The sequence below is a fragment of the Ochotona curzoniae genome, unplaced genomic scaffold (assembly GCF_017591425.1).
Source record: "Ochotona curzoniae isolate NIBS_2020 unplaced genomic scaffold, NIBS_Ocur_1.0 contig_54, whole genome shotgun sequence".
NCBI classification, from domain to species: domain Eukaryota; kingdom Metazoa; phylum Chordata; class Mammalia; order Lagomorpha; family Ochotonidae; genus Ochotona; species Ochotona curzoniae.
In genome coordinates, this window is record NW_024466464.1 from 2,093,604 (window position 1) to 2,114,742 (window position 21,139).

The 21,139-nt window shown below is 55.9% G+C and overlaps 1 protein-coding gene across 1 annotated transcript in view; it reads right to left on the bottom strand.

Moving 5' to 3' along the window:
- SDK1 (sidekick cell adhesion molecule 1) overlaps positions 1-21,139 on the bottom strand; it is a 516,271-nt gene that overhangs the window by 123,978 nt on the left and 371,154 nt on the right. Inside the window, exons 18-19 of the mRNA XM_040989963.1 lie at positions 4,608-4,723; positions 3,178-3,370 (exon numbers count right to left, since the gene is read on the bottom strand). Coding sequence (XP_040845897.1) covers positions 3,178-3,370; positions 4,608-4,723 — 309 coding nt within the window. The remainder of the gene's footprint in view (positions 1-3,177; positions 3,371-4,607; positions 4,724-21,139) is intronic.

A 21,139-nucleotide genomic window follows, 5' to 3' on the forward strand; every position in this document is an offset into this window, starting at 1 on the left:
GCCCTTGAGCTGACGGAAGAGGAGCAGGCAGGCCGGCTGGACGGGCCGGCAGCAGCTCTGCAGAGCGTCCCTGGACAGGTGTCCGCGCGGCCCTGGCCTGCAGGTGTGGGGACCCTGGGACAGGCAGCGGCAGGTAAGCTGCCTGCACATCCCGCCACCCTGCTCGCTGACCTGCCCCACGCTCTGCTCTCCTGAGGGAATCCAGGGCACAGCAATGACTGGGAAAGTCCTGGCCACAGGGGGCTTCCTTCCCCCAGGAGCTTCCTGCACCGCACACCCGCGCCCCCGCAGCCTGAGCAGAGCACTGGTGTTGGGCTCAGGAGCTGCCCGCCCTGGGACAAGCTCTGCTGTGAAACTGGCCAAACCTTGGCTGTCTCTTCTGTGAAATGAGGAAAATACAAATAACGGCAAGGTAACTGGGAGAATACAACGTAATAACACCAAGGTGGGAAAGTGCCTGCCGGACAGCTGCTCTCATTCCCGGTCATCAGCAGGAGCAGAGGCCGCGTGCGGTGAGGTGTGCGTGAGGGTGCCCCGGCCCAGCCCGCCAGCCGTCGGTCCAGCAGCCCCAGGCTGTCCTGTCTCCACCCATGCTCTGCTGCGGCCAGTCTGTCTTAAGCGATGACTGGGAAGGAATGGGGCGATACTGGGGTGGGTATGGCAAAGAGGCACATTCCCACACACTGCTTACTCCCCAGCCTGCCACAGCTGTGTGGGGGCAGGCAAGCAGCCGGAACAGGAAAGCTGCGTGGGAAGGTCTCGCAGGGCTGGGGGCAGAAAAGGCTGCACACGTCCTCGTAGGCCAGCGGGGTGTTTCCACTGACACGCAGCCCTCGGTCCACCCGCCCCAGCTCAGCAGCAATGGCAGGGGCACGGGGAGCAGGGCAGGGTGGATGGAAGGCAAACTCCAGGACACAGAAGGGAGAGGGCGCTTCTGCCAGAGACTCAGGCTCGCCAGCTCTGAACACACTGTTAGGGGATGCCGGGGCCAGAACAGCACCTGCCCGCTGTTTAAACCCTTCTGAGGATTAAAACAATCAGACAAACAAATGAAAGGTGATCCTTTTTAAGGCTGAGCAGGGAGCGCAGGGCGTGAGGAGAGCGTGTTGGCGGGACCGCCAGGCTGCCCCAGCGGGGTCTATCGTGACCCCACCCAGCCCTGCCTGTGCACATAGCACAGTTCCGCGGGACGGGCCACTCAGCACCACCCTGGTGTCTGGACAGAGTCGTCTAATGCAACTTGCAAGTTTTCAAAAACGGCAACAGCTTCAGAAAAGATATACTCATCTGCTGGAATTTTCAGAAAACTTTTGAAGGTTCAAAGTCTGACAAATTTCACTTTCCTGGCACGGAAGTCGGCGGACTGGGACGGCTGCCGCTGCCGTCTCTGCCTCCCCGGCTGTGGGCTTCCAGAACGGCATTCTGAACTGACTGCTCCTCCATCGACGGAGGAGCAGAGGAAGCTCTTTGCTCCTTTCCCATCGCCGGGGCCTCTGCTTCCTGGATTTCTGCCCAAGTATGCAGTCATCCGGCTCCGCTGGAACCAGCTGGCAATGTCTCGACGTAGAATATACCTCTGTTTGGCTTTACTGCCCCTCTTGATGAGTTCGTACCTCACTGCAGCCCTGCAGAGGCAGGCTGCTGGTGGGGAGGCCGCAGCGGCACCACCGATGATACTGGAGGCTATTCCTCCAGGCTGCCCCGGCGGGTCTGTCCGACGGGCACATGAGGAACAGAAACAGGAGCTCCAGCCCTCACACCTGAACCCAGCCTTCCTGGGTTAAAGTGACATTTCACAGCTCCCTGCCTGTGGCCCGGGAAAGCAGTTGAAGACAGGCCAAAGCCTTGGGACCCTGCACCCGCGTGGGAGACCAGGAAAAGGCTCCTGGCTTTGGATTGGCTCAGCTCCAGTCATTGCAGCCGCTTGGGGAGTGATCCATCAGACGGAAGATCTTCCTCTCTGTCTCTCCTCCTCTCTGTCTCTCCTCCTTTCTGTCTCTCCTCCTCTCTGTATATGTGCCTTTCCAATAAAAATAAATAAATCGTCTTTAAACAGTGACATTTCATGTCTACAAGGACACTATTCTTCCAAGCCCATCAAAACAGGGACTGAGCTAGAAAATTCTAAGGTTGTAACATTACTGCTGACATTTCTTGTGAGATTTATGATTGGAAGGCGATCATTCCTGTATCATATAGAGAGAGATGGATATTCACAAACACAGGTGAAGTTCTATGCCATCAGACAAACCTAAGCAAATTTAAACAAACCAAATTCCTGCAAACTGTGTTCTCACATCATCACAGAATCAAACTAGAGATTAACAGCAGGGGGACAACGGGAAGTCTCCAAAAGTACAGAAATTCAGCAACACATCACTAAATAAGCAGAGGAAGCCTCAGAGAGCGAACTGAATGAAAACAAAAGCACAGTATATCAGCTTATGTGGGATGCAGCCAAAGCCGCAACAAAGCAGAAATTCATAGCCACTGAATGCTTACAGTGCAAATCAAGGAGTGCCTCAAAACAAAGTAAAACAGAAAATCGTCCACAACACATAAGCAAACTAAATCAGACGGCATGCCGTCTCCATGCCCGCCCGCGTGGAGAGGCTGCGGGCCTGGGGAGGTGCTGGGGGGCTGCGGGCCTGGGGAGGCGCTGGGGGGGCTGCGGGCCTGGGGAGGCCCTGGGGAGGTGCTGGGGAGGCGCTGGGGAGGCTGCTGCAGGCCTGGGGAGGCGCTGGGGAGGCTGCTGCGGGCCTGGGGAGGCGCTGGGGAGGCGCTGGGGAGGCTGCTGCAGGCCTGGGGAGGCGCTGGGGAGGCTGCTGCGGGCCTGGGGAGGCGCTGGGGGGGGCTGCGGGCCTGGGGAGGCGCTGGGGGGGCTGCGGGCCTGGGGAGGCGCTGGGGGAGGCTGCTGTGGGCCTGGGGAGGCCCTGGGGAGGCGCTGGGGAGGCTGCTGTGGGCCTGGGGAGGCGTTGGGGAGGCGCTGGGGGGGCTCTGGGGGGGCTGTGGGCCTGGGGAGGCGCTGGGGGGGCCCTGGGGAGGCGCTGGGGAGGCCCTGGGGAGGCGCTGCGGAGGCGCTGGGGGGCTGCGGGCCTGGGGAGGCGCTGGGGGGGCGCTGAGGGGCTGCGGGCCTGGGGGGCCCGCGGGCCTGGGGAGGACCTGGGGAGTACTCACTGTCTTGGTGCGTGCGCACGAGCTGTGGCGTGCTGGGTGGCCCGTCGCCCGGCGTTGTGAAGCACAGTGCTGAGGTGAGGTACACAGTGAACTTCTTCAGGTGGGTGATGTAGCCGTGGTGGACTCCGTGGAAATCCGGGGCGATGGTGACCACGGTGACGGCCTCAGGGACATCGGGCGGCCAGGCTAGAAGCTGGGATGGAGCGGGTTGAGAGAGATGTCATTCGGGTTGCGGTTCCTCACTCCCGCATCCGCGTCAGGACTTGATTCTGCAGCTAACACAGTCATAGAGCTGACATTGCGGCTCGGCTGCGCACGCTGCATCTCGCGGGCCATGCGCTGCGCAGGCATCGCGGGCACACGCGACAGCGGCGCTAACTCACAGGAGAGTGACGGACACTCCACCAGGCCTTGGCCTCTGCTCACGCGACGTAGCCCAGCTCCTGATTCAACAGAATCAGGACAGTCTGTTGCTCGCTCCCTCTAACACACACGTTTCCAGACAGGCATTGACTCTACTCAGAATCCAACGAAATGAGCCCCTAGGGAGAGTCCCGCACTTCCTATCACACCGCATCCTGAAAAGAACCGGAGAAGCTTGGCCATAACATTCCAGAAAGGCAGCACATGCGCGTATTAAAGTGCCGATTCCTGTGGCAGCAAACGTGCTGGGAGTAACACAGTCCCCAAGTCGGGGTGCCACAGCCGCGAGGCGTCCACGCACATCAAGCTGACCCCCGAGCCATCGGTGGGCTCTGAAGTCGCCCGGTGTCACGCTGCAGTGCGCCCGGGGAGGAGCAGCTGCTCTGGGATCAGCACAGTTGCCTTTCCAAAAAGCGTCTGCTTGGAGATGTCTCCAAGGGCACGGAGGGCACACTGCCAGCGGGGTCTGCCTTCCAGACAAACAAGCATTGGCCAAGAAGACTGAACTGGGCGTCTGAAGAAACGGTCCTCCCGCCTTGTGAAGTCACCAAGCATGGCACAAACGAGGGGAATCCCTGGGTGCGTCGCTGAATGTGGAGCTGGTTCCAGGAAGCTGGGCTTTCAAATCCAGCCAGGACTGGCCACCCCGCACGGTGAGAGCAGCCACAGCCCTGGAAACTGTCCACGCCTACACACGCACTCACACCGGAGAAGCTGGCTGGCTGGCCTGAGCCTGGGCAGCACTCTGAGCCCCCTGCCCCAGCCACAGCAGGAGGGAGTGGGGGACCCTCACAGCACTGTGCCCAGCTCTGAGGCTGCCTCTTCTATGCACCTGATGTGGAGCACGCCCACTGGCGGGCAGGGAGGGTGCCCCTTCCTGAGGAGCCGGCCTTGGGACCACTACCGGGGCACAGGTGGAATCCTCCCACGGTGAAGATGAGGCCCTGGCTCCTTCACGGGGGAGCAGCACCCGGAGAGCCCACAGACCGCGGCGCCCCGACACCCACCTTGTATCCCTGGTTGATGCCGTTGATGAACTGCTGCGGCGGCGGGTTCCACAGGAACCGGATGGTGGTGGAGTTCACCGCTTCCGCGTGCACGTTCTGCGGGGGCGCGGTCGGCACTGTTCCCAGGCGGCCAGCACAGGGAGGGAAGAGAAGCCAAATGAGCTGGCATCCACTGGTCACAGGTGACCACGGCCCACAGGGCAGTGAGGAGCCGGGCAGACAGGGACCGCTAGTGACTTTGCAAGGAAGGGCCCTGCCCACCGCTCGCCTCCGGAGGGCGCCTCCTCACAGCACAGGCGCAGGTCTAGACTGGACCAAGGGGCAGCAGGCAAACGTGCTCATTTCCTTCTTGGCTGCCCAATAGTTGAGCTACCCCGAAACGCCCCTGCCATCAGGTACTACTATCTCTCAAGCGGAACCTGGCTCTTTATGTGAAAATAGAGAAATAAATCAAGGAAGCACAACTGCCGCCCCTCCCCCAGCGCCTAGTGGGACGGAGAGTTGTTTATTCATCGGGAGATCAGATTCCCCTTGGCAGGTCACCTGGGGACATGATTTTTGCATTTGTGTTGTTGTTGTTCCCTTACTGCATAGCTATGGCACCAGTGGTATATCTGCTAGTGCCGTCTTCAGGGAACACACATCGTGCGAGAGATGCCTATGAAAATGCAAGTGGGCAAACCATTCTACAAATGCTTCCAGCAAAGCTATGGGCCACCATGAAGGCATACAGGTTGTTTCTGTCCCATGCCAGAAGGACTGGAGGAGGGGGAATGTGAGTTGGTGCTGTGACCAAACCTGGCCATGGTGCCGATGAGCAGGCCGGACGTGGCTATGCGGGGAGAGTCTGCGTGGGGTAGACTGGACAACTGGAGATGTTTGTCTAAGCAGCTGGGAATGGGAAGCTTCCGGGACCAGGCAGGGCTCCGCAGTGGTTTTCAGGGTTGATAGGCCTGTGTGTCCCTTGGGTCTGGCCCAGGGGGTCATCCTGCTGTCGTTTCTGAAGCAAGACACGGAAGTCCATAGGAGCCCGTTGCTTCAGATGGAGGAGACAGACAGGGGCCTGCTGGACCCAGAGCAGGGCCTGACTCACAGGCACGGGTGTCCCCAGCCCTTGCTCGGGGCTGCAGCTCCCAAGGCAGGGCCCTGAGGGGACACTTAGTCAAGCTCTCTTCTCCCTGGCCCCTCCATCCACTGCCCTCCTCCCATACCCCAACGTCCCAGGGTTGGTGGACTGGCAATGACCACAGGTCCATGGCAGGCGAGGGAAGTGGGCACTGGAACCAGGGACGCTTGGCCATGGGGTGAGGGCAAGCCCGTCATCCTGCATGCCGAGTGCAGGTGTGTAGGGCAGGCATGCAGGAGGCCGTGTCCCACCCAGGGACACAGGCAGAGCTGACGCGTCTCACAGGGAACAACCCCAAGCATCCGAAGCGTAAATGACCACCAGTTCAAAGGCAGCGTCACTCCGATATCAAAGTCAGAGAGACATTTGGAAAAAAAAAGACAAAGTGACAAAGCCAAATCTCTCGTGAAGACACATTTGAAAAATTCTCAGCAAAATATCAGAAAGCCAAATCCAGCAATTTATGAATATGTATATATACATTTTAATCACCATCTGTAACACTTACTAAGTGGGGTTTCGTCTTACCAATGCAAGGCTGACTCTACTTTTTGAATATCACTCAAGGTCATTTACCAAACCAACAGAGTCAAGAAAAAAATTGGATCTTTTTTTTCTTTTCAGACAAAATCTGTGATATATTCAACTTTCAATCATGATAAAAAAAAAAAAAAAAGAACTTCCCAGCAGAGCAGGAATGTGAAGGGACTGGCTAAAGCTGACAGCGACGCCTGTGAAAGTCGGCCGCTAACACAACACTGACGACTGAACGCTGCCTGTTCCCCCACCCACCCCAACAGCAGGAACGCGGTGACACGCCTTTCTCACGGTCACTGTTCCGTAAGCCCAAGTCGGGAAGTCATGCCAGAAAAGGAGGGGCCAGCAGGTCAGAAGGCAGGGACAACACGCCTGCCCATCTCAAATGGTCCTAGCAGACAGCCACAGGGAGCTCCGGAGCCAGCGAGGGCACTAGCAGAACTACAAGACACAGGATCAAATCAGCAGTAAACAATGAGAAACTGGAACAAACACAAAGGTAAAAAAAAATGAACAAAGCATGTACCAGATCTGAATTCTGGAAAGTATGTGACCGGATGCAGGAGAGCTGGGCCCTGGTGGGTGTGCAGTTACCATTTTATAAGAATGGACTAGAACACAGGACAGGAAAACAGACGCTTCTCCCCAAAACTGGCGAGTGGCTGCAGCCCCGGTCGAATCTGTGGCAAGCTGTTTTATATATTGAAAATGTGATTTGAAAATTTATATAGAAACATAAGTATCTAAAGCAAATTTTAAAAACAAAAAAATAGCCTTCAGTATGTGGTTTCCAGACAATTTAAATATTTGCATTTAAACATTGGATATTACTGGGGAGTAGGCAGACACATTGCTTGGTGACAGAGAAATGAGCCCACGAACGCTTTCCAGGACATGCAGAAATTACAAATCTATCAGTCAGATTTTTTAAAACAAAGCTTGACGGAAAGATAGTCTTTTCAAAAAAATGGTGCTCGAAAAATTAGACATTGGTATGTCAAACCAAAAAGAAAAAAAGGGGGGATAGGCAGAGAGAGAAAGAGAGATAGAAGCCAGTCAGGTTGGATCCACACCTCACACACACACCGACCCAGAATGAGCCTGGATCCACACCACACAGTGACCCAGAATGAGCCTGGGTCCACACCTCACACACACACCGACCCAGAATGAGCCTGGATCCACACCACACAGTGACCCAGAATGAGCCTGGGTCCACACCTCACACACACACCGACCCAGAATGAGCCTGGATCCACACCTCACACACACACCGACCCAGAGAGAGCCTGGGTCCACACCTCACACACACACCGACCCAGAGAGAGCCTGGGTCCACACCTCACACACACACCGACCCAGAATGAGCCTGGATCCACACCTCACACACACACCGACCCAGAATGAGCCTGGGTCCACACCTCACACCACACACCGACCCAGAATGAGCCTGGATCCACACCTCACACACACACCGACCCAGAATGAGCCTGGATCCACACCACACACCACACCGACCCAGAATGAGCCTGGATCCACACCTCACACACACACCGACCCAGAGAGAGCCTGGGTCCACACCTCACACCACAAACTGAGCCAGAATGAGCCTGGGTCCACACCTCACACCACACACCGACCCAGAAGGAGCCTGGATCCACACCTCACACACACACCGACCCAGAGAGAGCCTGGATCCACACCTCACACACACACCGACACAGAGAGAGCCTGGGTCCACACCTCACACCACAAACTGAGCCAAAATGAGCCTGGATCCACACCTCACACACACACCGACCCAGAGAGAGCCTGGGTCTACACCTCACACACACACCGACCCAGAATGAGCCTGGATCCACACCTCACACACACACCGACCCAGAGAGAGCCTGGGTCTACACCTCACACACACACCGACCCAGAATGAGCCTGGGTCCACACCTCACACCACAAACTGACCCAGAATGAGCCTGGATCCACACCTCACACCACACACCGACCCAGAATGAGCCTGGATCCACACCTCACACCACACATACTGACCCAGAAGGAGCCTGGATCCACACCTCACACACACACCGACCCAGAATGAGCCTGGGTCCACACCTCACACCACACACGGACCCAGAATGAGCCTGGATCCACACCTCACACCACACGGACCCAGAATGAGCCTGGATCCACACCTCACACCACACACCGACCAAGAAAGGGCCTGGATGCACACCTCACACCACACGGACCCAGAATGAGCCTGGGTCCACACCTCACACCACACACTGAGCCAGAATGAGCCTGGATCCACACCTCACACCACACACCGACCCAGAGAGAGCCTGGATCCACACCTCACACACATACTGACCCAGAAAGAGCCTGGGTCCACACCTCACACACATACTGACCCAGAAAGAGCCTGGGTCCACACCTCACACCACACACGGACCCAGAATGAGCCTGGATCCACACCTCACACCACACACGGACCCAGAATGAGCCTGGGTCCACACCTCACACCACACACTGACCCAGAATGAGCCTGGATCCACACCTCACACCACACACCGACCCAGAGAGAGCCTGGATCCACACCTCACACCACACACCGACCCAGAATGAGCCTGGGTCCACACCTCACACCACACACCGACCCAGAATGAGCCTGGGTCCACACCTCACACACACACCGACCCAGAATGAGCCTGGATCCACACCTCACACCACACACCGACCCAGAATGAGCCTGGGTCCACACCTCACACCACACACCGACCCAGAATGAGCCTGGGTCCACACCTCACACCACACACCGACCCAGAATGAGCCTGGATCCACACCTCACACACATACTGACCCAGAAAGAGCCTGGGTCCACACCTCACACCACACACCGACCCAGAATGAGCCTGGATCCACACCTCACACCACACATACTGACCCAGAAAGAGCCTGGGTCCACACCTCACACCACACACCGACCCAGAATGAGCCTGGGTCCACACCTCACACCACACACGGACCCAGAATGAGCCTGGATCCACACCTCACACCACACACGGACCCAGAATGAGCCTGGATCCACACCTCACACCACACACCGACCCAGAATGAGCCTGGATCCACACCTCACACACACATGGACCTAGAATGAGCCTGGATCCACACCTCACACCACACACCGACCCAGAAGGAGCCTGGATCCACACCTCACACCACACACTGACCCAGAATGAGCCTGGATCCACACCTCACACCACACACTGACCCAGAATGAGCCTGGATCCACACCACACACCATACACTGACCCAGAATGAGCCTGGTTTCAACATAGACCTAGATATAAAACTTGACCGAAAAAAATGGTTGTGACATTGGGTCAGGCACAATTTCTCAGATATTATACTAAGGATATAATTCATAAAGAATGAATGATGAATCTGGCTTTACTAAAATAGAAGACTTGTGTTTTGTGATAGTTGGCCGTTAAAGGAATGGCCGCAGGCTGGGAGACAAGACCTGCAAGAACGATCCCAGAACAGACTTGTGTTCACAATATAAAAAGAACTTCAGAAAATTCCTGTAGTAAAAGAGAAAAACCCCAACATGGGCAGAAGAATAATCCTCTACATCATTCCGTTGGGGAGTTTAACATCCCAGTGATTCCACGCACAGCTGCCAGGACGGGGCAGACAGCCACCATCGCCGAGGCTGAGGGGCAGTGCAGAGCCGGGTCGGGGCCTCTCACAGAGCCAAGCTCACTCGCGGCCATACAACCCAGCAACCGGCTCGCACGTGTTTGTTCACAGAAAAGCCTGTATGTGACGTCTCCGGACGCTTTGGAATCACCCCAGGGAGCCAACAGCTTGAACGTCCTCTGCCCTGTGGGACGGGAAGCAAACCGCAGTGCAGCCACAGCACCGACAGTCGGAGCACTGTCACCATGTGAAGACAAAGCACTCAGGGCCCCCACAACCCAGCCGGACCTCACAGGCATGTGCAAGGACCCCGAGAGCAGGGGTGAGGTCTCCAGTGGCCCAGGCGAGCCACCAGCTACGCAGGGTGAAGCCTCTTCCCACCTCCTGCTTGCAAACATGAGAGACACCGCCAGATGCACCATCCTGTCCCCTGCCAGCCACACGGTGATGTGCAATAGCAGCTTGAACCCTTGAGCATTTGGGGCCAATGCATTAAGTGGTGCTAAAGAACAAACATGGTCTCCAATTAAAGAAGTTAACGGGCTTAGTGCCGGCTTTCCACAGCCCCAGTCCTTGCATCTGGAATTCTGTAAGGTTTTTCCATCCAATTCACTTGGGACAAGGCAGAGGGCCTAGAACTGTGAAGCCAGAAGCCCCGAGCTCCGGGCACTGCTCCAGGCATGTCCAACAGAACCAGCCACTTCCAGGCCTGTGTCCCTTACCTGGGGCCGGGGACAGGAGGTGCCCCGTGAACTGCCACTTCCCAAGGGCTCTTATACTGGAAGGGGTGACACTGGGCAAGAAGGAAGCATTAAAGAGCTCGGTGTTCACAGAGGACAGGAGAGCGTGGCTGCGCACTGCGGCCGTTCAGGGGCAGCCTGGGCCCCGTGTTCTCCAGGGCCCTGGGCCTGCACAGGTGGCCAGGGCTGCCCAGGGACCACCAGGGTCTCAGAGAAGCCAGCGCACACGGTGCCTTCCTCTGCTCGATGCTCACCCTCCTTTCCCATTATTTAGCCTTGGACAAACTCATGAGCTATGGTGGAATCTTCAGGAAGTTTATGGAAAGTGTGAATTATGGGGAAAAAAATGGCATGCTCTCAAAATTTTTGTGCATCTGAATAAATTTATCTTTCAATTTTATGTTGTACAGACTTGTGGAATTCTGTCTGCATAGCAATCACCTGGCCTGGACCAGGGTTCCTCCGCAGCCCGAGCTCGGCTGCCCCACAGTCCCGTAGCAGGTGGGGTTCTGAAGTCGGGTCTCGGCTCCCTCCCCCCAGGGCTCTCTCTGCTCTCTGTAGAAGCCTCTGCTTCTATTTCCGGCTTTTCTTCGTCCTAATCGCTGCCATCAGACGTGGCTCAGAAACGCAAGGACAACGCGACCGAAAATTCCCTCCGGTAACAAGAAGTACAGCCAGAAAATCCGCACTGACAGAGCTTCCTGGGCAGGCCAGGATGGTGGCCCTGCCTTCCTGGAGGAAGACAGGCCTGGCTCTGAGCGCGGCCCAAGGTGTGCTGTGTGAGCTGCAGCCAGCCCTGCTCCCTGCTCCTCCTGGGAAGGCTCCTGCTGCGGGCATGGGGCCTTAGGGACACTTTCTCTCCAGGTAATTAGCATTTAAAGTGTAGCCGTCCTTGCTCCTAGCAGCAGCCCTGCCTGGTAAAGTGACAGGCGCACGTTCTTTTCTGCTTTGTGCTGCCTCCGCTCAGGAAAAAAAAAAAATCCATCTTCACTAGATAATTCCCTCGCGCAGGCCTGAGTACACGCAGTCTTAAATCTGACACAGCCCAAGCCGTTCTCCACTGGCTGTGTTCTCACAGCAAGGACAGGGACACCCAGGGCACAGGCCACAAGGGCAGTTTCAGCTCCCAGGGGATTCATTAGTCACGGCCTGCCACAGTGCAAAATGGTGGTTCCCTGCCAGGGGTGAGTTACACAGGGGCCCAGACTGACACCTGCCAGGGGTGAGTTACACAGGGGCCCAGACTGACACCTGCCAGGGGAGAGTTACACAGGGGCCCAGACTGACACCTGCCAGGGGAGAGTTACACAGGGGCCCAGACTGACACCTGCCAGGTCTTGTGGCCAGGCTCCTGGATTACAACCGTTCAGCAGGTGCCGCTGCAGAAATCACATTTGAAAATGACACGCATGCACACCCGTGCTGCACAGTGTCAGAAAATGGCTCTGGCCGGTGAGACTGCAGCTCCGGGCATTCAGGCTCTGGGAGCAAGCAGGGAGGGAGAGATGACATGTAAGGGTCTGGCAGGCAGCTGGGTGCAACAGTTACCCCACACTTGGGGAATCTGTAACTGCCCCAGCAATCACCTTCACAAGTACCCCCCCATCTGGAACATTCCAAACCATGAAACAAGTCAACAACAAGTCTGAAGGGTACAGAACTCCCCCCTGGGCGCCCCCTCCGATCTGACCACGCTACGCTACAGTTAACAGCCTTTTCTAGCTGACCAGCTGTCTCGGGGCCTTCTTCAGACTTATACATATATTTTTAAAGATTCATTTCTTTTGTTAAAGTTAAGAGCTAGAGGAGAGAGGGGGAAAGAGAGAGGCATAGATAGATCTTCCTTTGCTGGTTCACTACCCAAATGGTCTCAATGGCCAGAGCAGGACTGATCTGAACCAGGAGGCAGGAACTTCTTTGGGGTCTCCCACATGGATACAGGGTCTCAAGGTCTTGGGCCATCCTCTGCTGCTTTTCCAGGTCACAAGCAGGGAGCTGGATGGGAAGTGGGGAAGCCAGGACATGAACCAGCACCCATATGGGATCTGAGTGCATATAAAGGCAAGGACTCTAGCCACTAAGCTACCACACTAGGCCCAGCATAGGGGAATTTTAAGGCAAAGAAACTGCTCTGTATGATATTACCATGATGGTTATGTGTCATAATCCGCCTGTCAAATCTAACAGTATGTGCAACACTGAGGGGAACTCCAGTGTAGGCAGGGGCTCCGGGTAACAACGAGGTTGTATAGGCTCAGGAATTGTAACAAGGTACCACTGGGGGCGTGCTGAATGGCAGGGGTCACCGTGCACACAGACGGCAGGCAGGAACTAGCTAAACTTCCTGCTGAATTTTGCTATGAAGCTGAAATTGCTCTAATAAAGACCTTTTACAAAGCAGAGCTTACATGTACAGCTCATTTTGTGGACTCTGAATCTGCTCACTCTCCCTGGCAGGTGGGGAGGCCACCTACCCAGCCCCACACATGACTCAGCCACTCACAGGCTGCTCAGCATCGTTGACCTTGCTGTGAGAGAGAGAGGAGGAGAGAGGGGGAGAGATGGTGGGGAGAGGGCGAGTGGAAGCAAGAGGGGGGAGAGAGAGAGGGAAAAGGAGAGAGAGGGGAAAGAGAGAGAGAGAGAGAGGAGAGAGAGAGAGAGAGAGGAGGAGAGAGAGGGGGAGAGATGGTGGGGAGAGGGCGAGTGGAAGCGAGAGGGGGAGAGAAAGAGAGAGAGGGAAAAGGAGAGAGAGGGGAAAGAGACAGAGAGAGAGGGAGAGAGAGAGAGAGGAGGAGAGAGAGGGGGAGAGATGGTGGGGAGAGAGCGAGTGGAAGCGAGAGGGGGAGAGAAAGAGAGAGAGGGGAAAGGAGAGAGAGGGGAAAGAGACAGAGAGAGAGGGAGAGAGAGAGAGAGGAGGAGAGAGAGGGGGAGAGAGAGAGAGAGAGAGAGGGGGAGAGATGGTGGGGAGAGAGCGAGTGGAAGCGAGAGGGGGAGAGAAACAGAGAGAGGGGAAAGGAGAGGGAGAGAGAGAGAGAGGGAGAGAGAGAGGGAGAGAGAGAGGGAGAGAGAGAGGGAGAGAGAGAGGGAATGTGTGTGTTGGCGATAAGGTCCATCTTCTATAGAAGGATATAATCTGTTTGTTAATTACCTAGCATCGGCTATTCCCCAGTGAAACACAAATGATTTAAAACTTTCTTTCTGGGCCCAGCACGGTACCCTAGTGGTTAAAGTCCTTGCCTTGAATGTACCAGGATCCCATATGGGTGCTGGTTCGTGTCCAGCTGCTCTACTTCCCATCCAGCTCCCTGCTTACGACCTGGCTCAAAGCCTGGGGTCCTGTGCCAAGATCCAGAAGATGGCTCAAAGCCTTGGAACTCTGTGCCAAGACCCAGAAGAAGCTCCTGGCTCCTGGCTTCAGTTCAGTTCAGCTCTAGCCGCTGCGGCCACTTGGGGAGTGAGTGAAGAGATGGAAGTTCTTCCTCTCTGTCTCTCCTCTTTTTTGCATATCTAACTTCCCAATAAAAATCCACAAACAAAAACTTTCTTTCCCTTCTTTATTTCCTTCCTTCCTGGATGGTGCTGATATAAATTTACTAAGATCCCATTTTTGGTGGGAATTCCACAGTGAACCATCATTTTTAGAAACTTTAAATCGCATTTTAGAACAGGCCACATCATGAAATCAGACCAGCAAATAGTGCTGTGGGGGCTGACAGCTTCCAGTAACTGACTTTTCAACATACTCTGCATCACAGATGACACAAATTTTTCAGAATTTTAATTTTCTGATCAAATAAAAAGGGATCTGTCAATATTGTCCATTTCCTCGCTGCATGCTTTAGTTTGGAATTTTTTTACCTTGACCTCTTTTTAAACATTGTGAATTTCTACAACAACAGCCTTTTGTAAAGCTGTTTAGGAGGCCATCATAGCTCCACGCCACTGTATATTTAAAAATACATGATGAGATAAAACTGTAATATTATTTTTTGTCTATGTGACTAATTCTACTGCATATTTCTACAGATACATAATGAACAATTGTTTTGTTGAAGGTGAGTCAACGGGTGCACTTGCCAGAGAGCGAAACCATTGTCTGCTCAGGGGGCATCGCTTCCGAGGTGCACTGGAGACATGCAGACGACAAGCCACTTCTCCCAGAGACACACTTGGTCTGGCGTGATCAGATCAAAGAGTCCCCAGCTGGACAGGGCAGCACCGACGTTAGTCCTTGCACGCACAGGGTATGTCATCTGAGCCTGAATCTCTCCAAGAAAATGTTGGGAGTATTACTGCAAACACAACCAACCAACATAAAAATCCCTGCTTTCAGTTGCTCGCTCCGGCACGGCCTCTGGACGGTTTGCAGGGTAAGCACTGCTTGGGGCTCAGGAAGACACCTGTGAGGGCCTGGAGGAGAAGCACCCCACAGCAGGGCAGGTGCATCTGCGCTGCCTCCAGGGTGTGCAAGTGGGAAACCAGAATCCGAAGTGGAGTCCGCCCGACAGGCGATGCAGGCATGCAGCCATACAGCGCGCATTTGGGGATCTGTGCTGGAGAAGAACATACATATATTTTGGATGCCACCGCTGACATCCAGATACAAAGACACTTCTGCAAGATTCAGTCTAAAAACCTTGGTGTTCACGGATGCTGCTTGCACAGTAAAGGTCTCCTGCAGAAAGGATGGCCAGCATGCCACGACTGCTTGAGTCCTGTCCCCAACGTGTCTGTGGCAACTCCACGCATGGCAGCCTGCCTGCTCTTTGGTTCCCGAAGAGTATGGGGTCAGGAAAACACTTCCCACACCCTCACTCTGCCCCTGGGTGCCAGTGTTCTCGCGGCAGCTCTGTCTGCCACACCACAAGGCACCCTGCCATGGCACAATGCCCCCTGCCACGCCACAACGCCACCTGCCACGCCGCAATGCCCCCTGCCATGCCACAACACCCCCTGCCACAATGCCCCCTGCCATGCCACAACACCCCCTGCCACAATGCCCCCTGCCACGCCACAATGCCCTCTGCCGTGCCACAATGCCCCCTGCCACAATGCCCCCTGCAGTGCCACAATGCCCCCTGCCGTGCCACAATGCCCCCTGCCACGCCACAATGCCCCTGCAATGGCACAATGCCCCCTGCCATGCCACAATGCTCCCTGCAATGGCACAATGCCCCCTGCCACGCCACAATGCCCCCTGCAATGGCACAATGCCCCCTGCCACAATGCCCCTGCAATGCCACAATGCCCCCTGCCACAATGCCCCCTGCAATGGCACAATGCCCCCTGCCATGCCACAATGCTCCCTACAATGGCACAATGCTCCCTGCAATGGCACAATGCCCCCTGCCATGCCACAATGCTCCCTGCAATGGCACAATGCCCCCTGCCACAATGCCCCCTGCCACAATGCCCCCTGCCACGCCACAATGCCCCCTGCCATGGCACAATGCCCCTTGCCATGGCACAATGCCCCCTGCCATGGCACAATGCCCCCTGCCATGGCACAATGCCCCCTGCCATGCCACAATGCCCCCTGCAATGGCACAATGCCCCCTGCCAGCCACAATGCCCCCTGCCACGCCACAATGCCCCCTGCCGTGCCACAATGCCCCCTGCCACGCCACAATGCCCCCTGCCAGCCACAATGCCCCCTGCCATGCCACAATGCCCCCTGCCAGCCACAATGCCCCCTGCCATGCAGACTTCTTTAAAAGAGCTTCCGCTCCAGGTCTGCCCCCATCACCTCATGCAGCGCCCACACATCTTCGCATACTTTCCTTCAAAAGTGGAAACTTCCCCATCCCTGCTCCATTCACCTCGCTGTGACTCAGCTGCCTGATTTTTGCAAGAATCTGTCAACCGAACAAAGCATTACGATCATCCTTGTTATTTTGGGCCAAAGGGCCTCACTTTGAAGAGTAGGTGAAGGGTAAGCTATAGGCAGTGGAGTGGTTTCTGAGCGACAGTTCTGAACAGCTGAGTGAAGGCAGTGGGCAACTGGGGAGAGCTTGGCAGCATCCGCCACCCGAGCTGTTGTTACAGCCAGCACCACGGGGCCGGGGTTGTCGAGCAGCGGGTTAGGCCTACACCTGGAACCCCACATCCCGCATCCGAGTGCAGGTTGGAGTCCTGACCATTCCAGCTTCCTGCTAATGTAGGTGGGAAACACGGTGGGCTTTCTGGCTCCTGGCGTCAGACTGGTCCAGATCTGATTAGAACGTAAGGTTTCACGTTCTTTCTCTCATTATCCTTCCCGTTCTCTCCCTCTGCATCTCTTTCACATCAATCCATCTTAAAAAAAAAAAAAAACCACAGTGCAGGGGCTCAGCAGCAGCAGTTTCCCACAGTTCTGGGAACTGGGGTGTCCCAAATGAAGAGGGGGGTCGGCCTGGAGGGCGGCTGGACCCTGATCCACGGCCCCTTCTCACTGCGATCCCGACAGCAGAGGGCACGGCCAGCTCGCGGAGACCTCCCTCGCGGGGCTGCACTTCCTGGGGCACGGGGGCGTACAGGATCCAGGCCAGGGCGCACACACACACATCTGTGCCGACGCGCAACGATGCAGAAACTCGCCCAGGTGGCGGTGTCTGACAACGTGTACCTCGTGACAAGTAACCTGATGACACTATGAGTATGAAATAGCAGGCGTTGGTGGCAGAGAAGCACCGGGCGAGTCTACAGACACACCTGGACCCTGGACCGCCCCACGCATCAAACCCCAGAGCCACTTGCATTCTCCCAAGAGCTATGCAGCATTATCTTCGTGAAAGAGCAGAGCAGCGATTGTTGGCCTAGAGCAAGGCAGCCCCCTAAGGAATAACATAGGCAGGATCCTTAAGTTGGCTAATGGTAGGGGAAAGACTCCCTCAACAGGGCAAGACACAGCAAGTAAGCTACCTTGTTAATGGTGATGTGCCCAGTCTCCAGGAGCTGGCCACCGATGGCCAAAGTCCTGAATGGAGCCGCCTGGGAATAAACCACCCGTGGCAAGAGCTGTGTCCAGCTGTCATGACCAGCACCGCAAAGTCTTGAAGGGCTTTTGACACATCAAAGTTTTATGCAAACGCAGTGTTGAAGAGTCCACACAACGTTCTTCGAAGGTGAGCTTTTGCAAGGAAGACAATTTTATGGGAAGGCAGAGTGAGAGAGACGAGTCTTCCACCTACTGGCTCCCTCCCACAGCGGCCCCCGGCCGGGCAGCCCGGAGCCCCACCCAGGTTTCCCATGCGGGTGCAGGGTCTCCCAGTGCCTTGCCAGGCATGCCAGCCGCAGTGCTCCTACGGGGCTGCTGGTTTGTAGGTGGTAGCTTAATGTGCTGTGCTACAATGCTGGACCCTTTTTTAAAGTTTCAGGATGTGGAGGGCATTGTGGCACAGCTGGCTAGGTGCCCACTTCCAATGCCAGTGTGCCATGTCAGAAGATCTTCTAACTCTGCCTTTCCAACAACCTTGTTAAGAGAGAGGGAGAGAGCGTTGCTTCCTATTTTTCACAGTGGAAGTATTCAGAACCTTTTGATTCACTCCCATTTTGTTCGGTGATTTTCCAAACGCCCCATCTTCAACCGGTGAACGCCTGGGCCTCCTGGAGCCGTTCCTCCGTGCCGGGCAGCTAACCTTGAGCATGACCTGCTCTGACCTGGGACCACTTGGGCACCCAGGAAAGACTGTGTCGTTCGGCCACCTGGGAGGCTGGGAGCGACGGGGCCGGTTCCTGTTCCCGGGCCTTTCCTAAGGGTGAAGCCCAATCTCCCTTCAGACGTGGCACTGCAGTTAGCTGCCAGGCTCCGTCCTTGGTGACACCGCTCAGCCACGCGCCGCCACACTATTCATCGGATCGTCTCAGAGAGCAGAAGCAACACGTCCACCAGGCAAGAGACTGCTGCGGTCGGCTTACGGCCTCCCCCACCGCACGGAGGGTCTGTTTTTGTTCTCAGTAGATTCTGCTAGACTTGAAAATGCAAGTCTCCATTTTTCAAAATAATCAGAAACAGTGACTTTGCATTTGGCTTTGTCTTCCAGGATTTTAGAACTTCTTTTACAAATGCTTTAAAATAAATGTTATGGGGTCCAGCACGGTAGCCTAGTGGCTAAAATCCTTGCCTTGAACATGCTGGGGCCCCATATGGTCACTGGCTCTAATCCCGGCGGCCCCACTGCCCATCTGGCTCCCTGCCTGTGGCCTGGGAAAGCAGTGGAGGACGGCCCATAGCCTTGGGACTCTGCACCCATGTGGGAGACCTGGGAGAAGTTCCTGGCTCCTGGCTTCAGTTCGGCACAGCACCGGCCATTGTGGTCACTTGGGGAGTGAAGCACTGGACGGAAGGTCTTCTCTGTCTCTCCCCCTCTCTGTATATCTGACTTTGCAATAAAAATTAAATAAATCTTTAAAAAATTAATTTTATGGTTTCAAAGTCATTCTATAAAGAAATTAAGACAAGCTTAACTTCTACTTCCGTAGCCCCTTTGCCCCTCTTTCTTCGTTACGGCTGTAATACTCCATCTGTGGATACAGCAGACTTCATTCCACCAGCGTCCTACTGATGGGCATTTTGATAGATTCCAGTCCTGTGCTGCAACAAGTACTGCCACAGCGAACGCTCCTGACCACATGTCCTTTTGCTCATTTGGAATAGATGTCTGAAGGCCGAGCTGTGTTTGAGAAGCTTTGCAGTTCAGCAGCTTGGCGCCAGCCTCTCCTGCAGGACGGGCTGCTGCTCACGGACCGGAGCTGGTACTGCAGTGCAACGCAGGACTCCGGCCCGCCGCTGGGGGAGGCCCGCGGCCCCGCTCCTCACCCAGCTCCCTGCCAACGCATCTGGGAAGTTGGTCCAAGGGTGTGGACTCCTGCCAGTCACGCTGGAGAGTCAGTGGGGTGCCTGGCTCCTGGCTGCGAGACGGGTGGAGAGACAGACACATACACAGAGAGATGTTCCAGCCACTGGTTCAACTCCCCAAACTTCCACGACAGCCAGGGCTGGGCCGGGGGAAGTCGGGAGCCAGGAAGTCCTCCTGGGTAAGGGATCCGGCAGTTCCGGCAGTTCCGTCTGCTGCCTTCCCAGGCACTTTAGCAGGGAGCGGGACACAAGTGGAGCAGCTCGAGCAGCGGATGCCAGCTCCAGTGGCAGCTTAGCCTCTGCGCCACCACTCCCGCCTCCGTCACCGCTCCTGCCTCCGTCACCGCTCCTGCCTCCGTCACCGCTCCTGCCTCCGTCACCGCTCCTGCCTCCGTCACCGCTCCCGCCTCCGTCACCGCTCCTGCCTCCGTCACCGCTTCTTTATTAGTGAAAACAAAACTGGAAACATAAAGACCACTCCTATTATGAAATGCGTAACATTTGCGAAGAACTTGAAATTCTATGAAGGTCTTTATTTAAAATCTACGGGAGAGAGTTACTGACACAAACGCTGTGTATGATACACTTCCTAGAGACAAGTCCGCTGGCTTCGTGACCCCCAGCCAGACGCCAAGACACCCAGGGCAGTGCTGTCCTCTCGCCAGCTCCCTACCTCCCCGATGCTCCCGGGGACACTCGCCCCTCTCGTCCACTGCTGTATCCCAGGGCCCACGTGGTCTGGACACTGCAGTCTGCCTTCTGCAGGTGGCTTTCAGGCCATGTCTGGCACACGCTGGCAGTGCAGGTGGGCAGAGCTGGCACCCAGCTGGCACCTTCACAGCTTCCCGTCCAGCTCTGATTCTGGTGGTGACCTTCAGGCTCGCTGCCAGGCTCTCCATGGCAGAGGCACACTCTCCTTAGGGAAGAGGCGGTGTGCTCCAGCCCATTCCTGCCTCCACCTTCGGCATCCACCCAAGTCTGACGCCTGCCTGCCTGCCCCCTCCACAGGTCTGCCCCCTTCCACAGGCCTGCCAGCCCCCTCCACAGGCCTGCCCCCTCCACAGGCCTGCCCCCTCCACAGACCTGCCCCCTCCACAGGCCTCCCCCAGAACTCTGAGCCTGGAGCATGTTCCGCACGGACGGGGCGCGTGGTGTCTGTGTAGCTTCAGGTCCCAGTCTCATTCCTGGGAAAGCCGAGTCTTCCCGTGTGGGCAAGGGCCATTTTCACGGCTGCAGGCTTGTGCAGTTCTTGCTCATTTTCCTTTGGGTTGTTGGTCTTTTTGTTAACTATTATAGAAGCTCTTACTGTGGCGGGATCACCTTTCGTTACCAGCTGCTCCGACGCTGTGCCTTCCCTTTGTTCATGATGGATTCCTGCATGCGGACTGTCTCAGCCGAGAAGCCATGTTGATCAGTCCTCGTTCCTTGCTTCCACCTCTGAGTCCTCGTCAGAGAGCTTTCTCCTGATTCCAGGAGCAGGAAACAGACTCGGCGGATGTCTTCCGGTCATGGCAAGCTTCATGCTATGCCTCACACTCACTTGGGACTGTCATTACATTTAGAGTGTAACATGGATTCAGCCTCTTAAAAATTT